The sequence below is a fragment of the Dama dama genome, chromosome 17 (assembly GCF_033118175.1).
Source record: "Dama dama isolate Ldn47 chromosome 17, ASM3311817v1, whole genome shotgun sequence".
NCBI classification, from domain to species: domain Eukaryota; kingdom Metazoa; phylum Chordata; class Mammalia; order Artiodactyla; family Cervidae; genus Dama; species Dama dama.
In genome coordinates this window covers 42,486,865-42,497,069 of record NC_083697.1, presented here as the reverse complement: position 1 = coordinate 42,497,069, position 10,205 = coordinate 42,486,865, and the positions used below count along the sequence as shown (strand labels likewise).

At 36.6% G+C, this 10,205-nt stretch overlaps 1 protein-coding gene across 1 annotated transcript; it reads left to right on the top strand.

Moving 5' to 3' along the window:
• Positions 1-1,823: 1,823 nt before the first annotated feature.
• SPP1 (secreted phosphoprotein 1) lies at positions 1,824-9,001 on the top strand. Its single transcript, XM_061164764.1, has 7 exons — positions 1,824-1,941; positions 3,033-3,100; positions 3,222-3,260; positions 5,804-5,884; positions 6,433-6,474; positions 7,230-7,535; positions 8,243-9,001. Exons 2-7 carry the CDS (start codon positions 3,047-3,049, stop codon positions 8,561-8,563), a joined length of 843 nt encoding a protein of 280 aa, XP_061020747.1. The 5' UTR covers positions 1,824-1,941; positions 3,033-3,046; the 3' UTR covers positions 8,564-9,001.
• The last annotated feature ends 1,204 nt before the right edge of the window (positions 9,002-10,205 follow it).

Below are 10,205 nucleotides of genomic sequence, written 5' to 3'. Positions count from 1 at the left end.
ATGCATCCAATTTAAAAGAGCCATATTCCACCTTCTCCCCACCCTCAGTCCGCCACCAAATATCTACAAATCTATGATTTAATCAATTAAATTTTGATTTTTTAAAAATTATCTCTGATTAAATAATCAGAAAATTATTTAATTAATATTTATATTAAAAGCAAAATTGGGGGGACATCTCTGGTGACCCGGCATCTAAGACTCCACACTCCCAATGCAGGGGGCCTGAGTTTGATCCCTGATTAGAGAACTAGATCCCAATGCCACAACTAAGAGATCCCACATGTACCTAGGACCTGGTGCTGCCAAATAAAAGTTTTCTAAAAAGCAATTTTGGTAAATAGGAGCTGACATCTTACATAGGGCCACTTATAATAAATAGGCCATTATAATAAATAGGGTCATTTATCTTTACTCTCACTCTTTCTCGATTCTTACAATGGAAGTGTGAGATAAATGAATAGTACAATCTCCATTTCACATCTGAGAAAGGTAGATGAAGAGGTTAAGTAATCTTGAAACAGTATTAAATGTTTAAAATGAACTCAGAGCTCTGCTACCCCTAATTTCTGTTCCAATAGTCAACCTTCATCCATAATTTTCTTTCAAACAACTTTTAAATGCCCAGTAATGTTTTTTTAATATAGAATTTTTATTTTCTTATTCAGTAACCAATTTTATATATCCTGAGAGAAAAATGAGAAAATGACAATTAAGAAATCTAAGCCAGTCCTTCAAAGACGTGCAAATTATCCTGTGACGTACAGTTTAAAAATCTTATATCTGATCTCATTCCAATAAACCATTCCATTTAGAGTTAATACAAATCATGACTACCTTCTTCTCGTAACAATCTTAATAATTGTTAACATACATACAGTGGTTAAAACATACAGGGCATTTGCAAATATGTGGTAGGTATTTTTAGTTTTACGCATTCTAATTCACTTAAATCTCTCAAAAACCCCACGAACTCTGCATTTGACAGACGAAGAAACAAGTATAGATAGGCTAAATGATTTGCCCAAGGTCACACAGCTAATTTGTGCAGAGTAGAATTCAAAGCCACATGCCAGCTCCTGAAAAAGCACTTTCAAGCAGTAACCCTGCTCTCGGTCATAAGCTACTTTACTTCTGCCACAATGAAAATAAATTACCCTTCTTTCATTTTATATAGCAGTTATCAGATCCATCAGCTCCAAATATTCAAACCATGCAACAAAAATCCATGTCCTTGAAAGTCATTGTGAATCCCATTTGATGAACGTGACTGGGGATTTTAATGTTTCTAATGCCGTTTGTCTAAATGACAAGCTGCTGCACACTTGAAACTCAAAATGAAGCTTAAGTAAATATGGAGGAAGGGTATCTGAACTCTTTGTATGTAGCTGAACAATAGCCTGGTACCTCTTAAATAAGTATAATTCCGTTGCATAGATCACATTAATCTGTTATTTAAACCAAAAGAAACAAAAATCTATTTAATTTTATCTAGGACTGATTTAGACAATATTTTCTTCTAACTCAGAAATAAACTCTTTTCCCTCTCCATATGTCTTCCTGGGCCCTCTAAATGCCCTTCCAGGATGCTGAGAGTCAGTGCTATGAACGAAAAAGACAGTTAATGATATTGTACATAAGTAATGTTTTAACTGCAGGGTAGTGGGTGTTTGCGTGCGTGTGCGCGTGTGTGTGTGCATGTGTTTGTTCTGTGACCACAAAACCAGAGGGGGAAGTGTGGGAGCAAGTGGGCTGGGTAGCGGCAAAACGCCTCATGACACATCTTCCCGCCCCCTGTGTAGGTGGAGAGCATCTGGAGCAGCCTTTAAATTCTGCGAGATCCTGGTTGTCAGCAGCAGGGAGAGCAGGCCAGGAGGGCAGCAGTGAGCACTGCATCAGCATCACAGGGGACTGGACTCTTCTCTGCCGCCGCAGACCAAGGTAAGCCTGCAGTTTGCTACATGACCCCTGTCCCCTCTGTGCACTGCCTCATTTCATTGGCAAGGTCAATTTGTAAGGAAAAGAGTATAATGGTAAACGCTGTTAATCAGACTTAAGTTGTTCTTGTCTTCTGAATATGCATGCCAGATCCAGGGCGGATGTCCTGCAGGAAAGGTGGCCGGTTATTTTGAAAGACAGTCGAATATAAAACTTAAAACTATTTCCATGCAGTCCTCAAAAGAACCGAAACTACTTTTTTCAGTCAGGAAATAAAAGAAAAATTCTATGCCCCTTTGGAATGATTGAATATACATCATTTTAAATGGATAGATGACCATGGGACATTTAAAAGGAAAATGCTTTTTAGTATTCATATAAGCTGATGTTAATGCTAATTTTTAATGATTTGATTTATCCCTCTTTCAAGGGAAAAAACCCTTTCTGAATTTTTTCACCTCTGTATTTAGCTATTAAAATTTCACCAAAATATCTATATGATACTGTTTAGACTTACAAATAGAAAAGCTGTTGACTTCAGTGTTTTCATTTTCATTTCAAACTTCTAGAATACCTTGACTTACTAACTTTAGAGACAGCTTCATCTCACCTAAGTAATACCTTTTAAATAATTTAAGTTGAAAATCACATTTGAAATGCATGTTGGAAAATGGAGACAGCAAGTTTCTCTTTCTTATTTTTATTTTCTCTCTTTGTGTTTTTCTTCTCTGAAAAATAAATATTCTCATTCTTGCTTTATTATTTTAATTCAATTACTGCTGATCTGTTTTTAGGTTTAGATGGCTGGAGATATCAAGTAGTCATGGTGTAATCTCTGAAATTCTAAATGTTAAAGTTGAATAAATATAGACTTGTAAAATTCCTCTCTCCCTTGCCTAATAGTGAGAGATGGAAAATAGAGGTGGCAGTACAAATATTAACTTGAAAGATCATAATATTAAAAAGAAATTTGTCAAGTCTTTCCACACAAAATACATATTTATTTGTGGTGATTTTGTATTGTGGTAGCCTAAAAAAGCATCACTGTTTTGACCTTAGAAAAGATAAAATATTTCTTACAAAATATTTTGCAGGAAAAATCATTATCATGAGAATTGCAGTGATTTGCTGCTGCCTCTTGGGCATTGCCTCCGCCCTTCCAGTGAGTACCACTGAATCTTTTTTGAAAAAAAAAAAAGTCCTTATAATAAATGAATTGTGTGTTTCAATGTTGCTAGGAACACATTCACACTGTAATCTTTCTTCACCTTTCTATTTCAAAGGTTCAACTGACCAATTCTGGCAGCTCTGAGGAAAAGCAGGTAAGCATCTTTTTGGTTTATTATATAGTTATTTATGCAACTGCTGCAAGATGTACTACAAACATATGACAATTTTACTTATTTGCACAGTCAAACAAAATAACCGATAAGTATTTATTGGGTGCCTGCTCTGGTTCTAGTGCAGTACCAAGCATAGAATTGCTTTTAATTAATACAGCCTCTTAAAACTAAACTAGATTTCTTAATACAATAAAATAATGCTTTATGTCAATCATTTCTATAAAATGAGTTCTGTGAAGTTGTGTGACTTTTGTTTCCATGAGTCAACCTAGTTCTAGAAGTAAAAAAATCCATCTTTCACTTTACTTAATGGCAAGCTAAGTTTAAAATTCACTTCACGTATTGGAGAGTTGGCATAACCGTAATATTCACAGTATCTCTAAAGATATTTGCTAAGAAACCCATTGTCTTTAAAAAATAAGTACATTTATGCTGTTTGTATCTATTGTGCTTATCAGATGACTTTAGATTTTTCTAACCAAACATAAGACCAAATCAAACTCTTCATAATTATTCCACCCAGCACCGTAGATGTACCTGTCCCTCCACAATAGGTGAAACCATGCCAGCCAAACAACAAACGGGTATTGTCCCAAGGAGCTTGGACAAAAAGGCACACAGGGTTCAATCCCAGATAAATAGAATAAAGGCCAATATAGAGCTGTCTGAGGTCACTGCAGTTAGATTGCTCAATGAAGATGTTAGGAGAAGTGCTGCAGGGGGTGTTTGGATATGCAAATGGGCATGTGTAGTGTGTCTGTTTTCCAACTGATCTAATAACACAAGTATTGAATCACAATAATAAGCCAGAAAATTAACATTTCCAGAGAAAATAGAGGTCACGCTCTTCGAGGCAAGAATTAGTGCCTTTTTAATAGAATAAAATATGGCACATGAAGCTATGGCAGTGTAAGTGGTTAAATGTTACTTAAGAGATAAGTGGAGAGCAGAACCTTCTAGAATCCTAGAAATGTAGAGCTAGTTGGAAGTATGGAAAGTCTACAAAGAGACACCCCTGAAGATGAAAACACTGGTTATCTATGAGTGATATAATTACTGAGCAATTTTAGTTTGTTTTTCTTATCTGTATGTTCTTCATATTACTTTTTAAAAATTATAAACTTATCTTATAAATACAGATAAAGCCTGATTACATATATTATCAGAAAAATATATTAATTATATATCAATTATAACATATTTGTGTAAATATAATATGTATTTATATAAATATATATTTTAAAGAAAAAATAGGGAAACTTTGAACTCATCTACAGCAGTAGTATTCACGTTTTTTAGTTAAAGAAAGCCCTTCTTTCAGCAAAAACCTTCATAGAAGTCCAATATGAAACTGCTCTGGTTTAAATCCAGTGGCTCCTCACACTGATGATACACTGCCTTCCTGTTCTATGTCTGATAGCTGAAATTCCTCAGATGAAACACAACTAAATCAGAGGTGCCCTTAATTAGCACTGGTCTATTTAAGTTAATAAAGAAAACTATCATCTCTGCTCAGACATGGGGAAGCCCCAAGTGCTACTGACTAGTTTCCTTCCTTTCTTCCACTCCTTGGCTGTGAAAGAATTCTTGGAGCCCCTACGGTGGCTCTTCCCAATGACAGAGATGTGAAGTGATTGCCCTGGGTCATGCAGCCCACCAGATGACACTTATTCAGAGCAATTTCCACTCCTCTGCACCAGCATCTTATTGCCATTTCCCAGATAAATAATTTGGCTGAGTGAAAGATCATTCCATTCATGTCTTTGGCAACGTACATCAAGAAAACTTTTATGCAGTGGTGTTGATATTATATTTCTGCACTGTCCACTAAGGTAGCCATAAACACATGTGACGATTGGACACTCACAATGTAGCTAGTGGCAGAGATGATAGTTTTCTTTATTAACTTAAATAGACCAGTGCTAATTAAGGGCACCTCTGATTTAGTTGTGTTTCATCTGAGGAATTTCAGCTATCAGACATAGAACAGGAAGGCAGTGTATCATCAGTGTGAGGAGCCACTGGATTTAAACCCTGGCTCTGCTACTTACTATCACTGAATTTTATTGTGGGCTTCCCATCTGGTGGCTCAGTTGCTAAAGAATCTGCCCACAGTGCAGGAGACCTGGGCTTGATCCCTGGACCAGTCAGGAAGATCCCCTGGAGAAAGGAATGTCTATCCACTCCAATATTCTTGCCTGGAGAATTCCGTGGACAGAGGCTGAAGGAATAATAGTAATAATGATGAGACTCATCTCAGGATTAAATGAATTAGTATTTATAAGTCACTTTGATAGTGTGCCTGGCTTACAGTAAGTGTTATGTAAAAGTCTGTTAAATGAATCTATCAGAAAGAATAAATTATGAAAGACATCACTAAGGTTCTAATTGACTAAATAATGCATATTATGCTTATCTGTCAAGATTGGGGAAGAACAGTTATTTCAGCTTATCACTTAGAGGCCCCTGTTTCTTAAAAATAATAATAATAATAATGACAAATATGTAACTCTCTTTTGTAGCTTAACAACAAATACCCAGATGCTGTAGCCACATGGCTAAAGCCTGACCCATCTCAGAAGCAGACTTTCCTAACACCACAGGTATTTTTCATTTTAATTAACTCTAAATATTAAAATTCTCACAATTAAAGAACAACCACCACAAAAAATAGCCACCAAGCAGGCCACTTGGGCTGGTTAAATGGATCTTTCCTGCCTGGTGGGCTTCCCTGAGTTGGTAAAGAATCCGCCTGCAATGGCTTCCCTGGTGTCTCAGATGGTAAAGCATATGCCTGCAACATGGGAGACCCAGGTTCAATCCCTGGGTCTGGAAGAGTCCCTGGAGAAGGAAATGGCAACTCACTCTAGTACTCTTGCAGGGAAAAGTTCCATGGACTGAGGAGCTTGGTAGGCTACAGTCCGTGGGGTCACAAAGAGTTGGACATGACTGAGCAACTTCACTTCACTTACCTGCCTGTTTGTAAATGTGAGCTTAGGACACCAATTGATCTGTTAGGTTGTCTTCCCGCTTAATCCTTCCACCAATGAGGCTAGAAAAATAAGACCTGCTTTGGGTGGAAAAACCAAACTTTTGAATAAAAAAGTTAAGTCTGTATGATGTACACTGATTTGTGTCTTTTCTTCTTCAGAATTCTGTGTCCTCTGAGGAAACTGATGACAACAAACAAAATGTGAGTTTTCACTTTGATTCTGATGTCTGTTGTGCCTTAGACTCAGGAAGGCACTCTTTCTCCTAATGACATTGCCCAGGTTCAAATTCTGGCAAAACTCCATTAGCAAATCCTCCAGGAACTAGTTTTTATTGGGATTATTAATATATTTGCTGAGCAAAGGGATAAGTTAAATTTGCTTTCCTTAAGATTCTATTTGAAGATGCTAAGACTCTATAAGAGAAGTTAGGTAAATGACCCAGGATATTTGCAAATCAGAAGTGTAATAGACATTAACTGGTTAACTGAGCTGCAGTTTCTACACATGGATGAGAGTCACCTTTTGATTATCCAGGCTAATAGGGAGGTGATTTCAGTTTTGGGGGTGTGCATTAATACATGGATTCTCTGATCCCCTGAGAATTCTCATTTCAAATAGAAAAGGTACTCTCACAATTATGTATCTGTATTTATTGGATCATTGAATTTGGTAAGTCAGTGTTTAATATGAACAAGGAAACACAGTGTCATTGATACAAATCTTATAACTCATACGTTTGGCTTGAAAATATCTATGAAAATAGTTTTTATGAGAAAGCAAGAAAGATGCCTTAGGATTCCATTTACCCTTGTGGTATTTAAAAGCCATTTAAGTGCTTTGTTGTGAATACAAAGATTCTAAAACTAAATAAAGATAGTAAAATACTAATTCACTGTAAAGACTAAGGGAAAATAAAAACCCTGACACCCATTTTTCTGGCCGTCTTGATTTCTAGACCCTCCCAAGTAAGTCCAATGAAAGCCCTGAGCAAACAGACGACCTAGATGATGATGACGATGAAAACAGCCAGGACGTCACCTCTAATGACTCCGATGATACTGATAACACCGATGACTCTGACCATTCCAACGAGTCTCACCATTCTGATGAATCTGATGAAGCTGATTTTCCCACTGACATTCCAACAACCGCAGTTTCCACTCCACCTATCCCTACAGAAAACACAAATGATGGCCGAGGTGATAGTGTGGCTTATGGACTGAAGTCAAAATCTAAGAAGTTCCGCCGATCTAGCGTCCAGGTAAATCTTGAATAGACACATCAGATGGTTATGATTAGAGCCCAATTCTAGGAAACTAGAGTCTGCGTGCTCGCTTATGCATTCATTCAGCAAGCATTATTACTTTATGATCACTGAATACAAAACCTTTTCCCACTTGGTTTTTGCGTTCAAGTCCACATAACTTCTCCTTAATTTTGTCTCTCAATCACAATGCAATTTTTTCAAATCCTGCTTAAAAAGCACTTATTGTATTCACTTTTTTAAATTAAAAATGACTTTGGAAAAGAGTAATTATTTTCATAATATAGTGGTCATATCTTGAAGTTAAACACATAAGAACTGGAGAGTTGCAAATCACACCGACTTTATAGTCAAAGGATCTGGATATGGTGCATAGCCTTGCCATTTACTATTGACTTTACTTTTAGCTTTCGATTCATTTTCCCTTTATGTAAAACAGATAATGAGACATACCTCATGGATTTCCTCACATACATAATTCATGTACTTATTAAACTAAAGGAGATGACATAATGAAAGGACTTGGTTTTTTAAAAAGTAACATGCTAGTATTTTCTTTTCGTTTCTTTTCCTTTTTTGCTTCAGCCAAATTTAGACATTGTTATAGAATACTTTGATGTGGAAGTTAGAAGGCATTAGAGAATTACAGTGCTTCCCTCCCTAGCTGTTCACTGAATTCTTCTCCTGTTTGTGCTGTGATTCAGAGTCCAGATGCCACAGAGGAGGACTTCACATCACATGTAGAGAGCGAGGAGATGCATGATGCACCCAAGAAGACGAGTCAGCTGAATGACCACAGCAAGGAAACCAACAGTAGCGAGCTTTCCAAAGAACTCAAGCCAAAGGCCAAGGATGACAGCAGCAAGCATTCCGATGTGATTGAGAGTCAGGAAAATTCCAAAGTCAGCCAGGAATTCCATAGCCTTGAAGACAAGCTAGACCTCGATCATAAGAGTGAAGAAGACAAACACCTGAAAATTCGCATTTCTCATGAATTAGATAGTACCTCTTCTGAGGTCAATTGAAAGGAGAAAATACCGTTTCTTACTTTGCTTTTAGTAAAAAGGAAAGGATACATTAAAGCAGGGTGGGAGACAATATGAAGTGCATATTTCTCAGCTTAGTTGGTGAATGTATATGTGTGTAGATCTGGAAACAGGTCATGTTTTTGATCATTAGTTTAGTGTGTGGCTTCATAGTAACACCCTTATAAACTAAAAGCTTCAGGGTTTAGTCTGTGTTCTTTCCACATAAAAAATGCAAACCATCACAGCATTTTAATGTTTGCTACCCTTTTATGAATAGAAATTTATGTAGAAGCAAACAAAATACTGTTACACACTTTTAAGAAAGAATATAAAATTTCATGTCACTATGATCTTTTGTGTTTTTAAATTAGTATATATTTTGTTGTGATTATTTTTGCTGGTGTGAATAAATCTTTTATGTTGAGTGTAATGAGAGTCTGGTGGTATCAGTTGTGTTTCTTATTTGGTTTCCTACAGTTGCCTAGCAATTATAAATGTAATCAGTTTAATTACATTAACATGCTGGACATAATACAGAGCAATCTAAGACCTGCTGGGTCAATCATACAGCCACTGAGCTAAAGTTCCTGTCAAGGAAAGAAGAGTCAAGCAGGGGCTGATATTCAATCAGGAACACTCCAACCATGCAGGGGTCCGTGGGTCACTTCCACTCGGTGAAAGCAACCTTTTTCTAGTGTTCACAAAGCTGATGCAAAAGTTAATAAGGGCTTCCCTAGTGGCTTAGTGGTTAAGAATCCTCCTGCTAATGCAGGGGACGTGGGTTCAATTCCTGATCCAGGGAGATCCCACATGCAGCCCGAGCACCACGACTACCGAGCCCACACACCTAGAGACTGTGCTCCACAAGAGAAGCCACCACAACAAGAAGCTCCCACACTGCAACCAGGAATAGCCCCCACTCCCCACAACTAGAGATGGCCTGCATGCAACAACAAAGACCCAGCAGCCAAAAATAAATAAATCTTTTTTAAAAAATGAAAAGCTAATGAATGCCTAGATGCAACAACAAATAAATTTTACTGTTTCTTATCATTCTCCATTAATTTTCTCAATAAGTTTATTGCTTTCTTGCCCTTGCATGACAACTTGGTAGTTCCCATAGCTATTCTGATCATCTGTAAATATTGAACAAATAGTTCTTTTTTTTATTGGGTAAAACCTAAATGCAGTTTCAGCTAATACTCAGAATTTTCAAATTCATTCAAAACTAAAAGTTCTGGAAATCTGAAGTGGAGCATGTGCCTTTATTTCATGCTTTGCTCCTCTGCTCTTCCTAAAACTAGAAATCCCATTGGAAAATTGTTAATTCTTTATTAAACAACTCTTCGGATAAAGTGGAAAATTTTAACTTGCAGAATTTCTAAAAAAGTGTTGTAATGAAATGTAAACTCAATAGAGTACAGTTAAACTGGTGATCACAGAAAATTCATAGCCTTAAATTCTTGCAGCAACAAAATAAAAGAATGAAAATAAATATATAAATATATTTAGTTCCCACCTTAAAAATTAGAAAAGAACCACAAAGGAAAAGAAAGCATAAGGAAGGACATAATAAAGTTAAAAGTAAAAGTAATGAGGTAGAAAACAGGAAAGCAATAGAAACTAATCAATCAAAATG

Excerpts from the sequence above, each read along its gene's own strand:
- SPP1 (XM_061164764.1), top strand. The coding sequence starts at position 3,047 with ATGAGAATTGCAGTGATTTGCTGCTGCCTCTTGGGCATTGCCTCCGCC. Across the intron at positions 3,101-3,221 it reads GCATTGCCTCCGCCCTTCCA|GTTCAACTGACCAATTCTGG; the intron begins GTGAGTACCACT and ends TCTATTTCAAAG. Across the intron at positions 3,261-5,803 it reads GCAGCTCTGAGGAAAAGCAG|CTTAACAACAAATACCCAGA; the intron begins GTAAGCATCTTT and ends TCTCTTTTGTAG.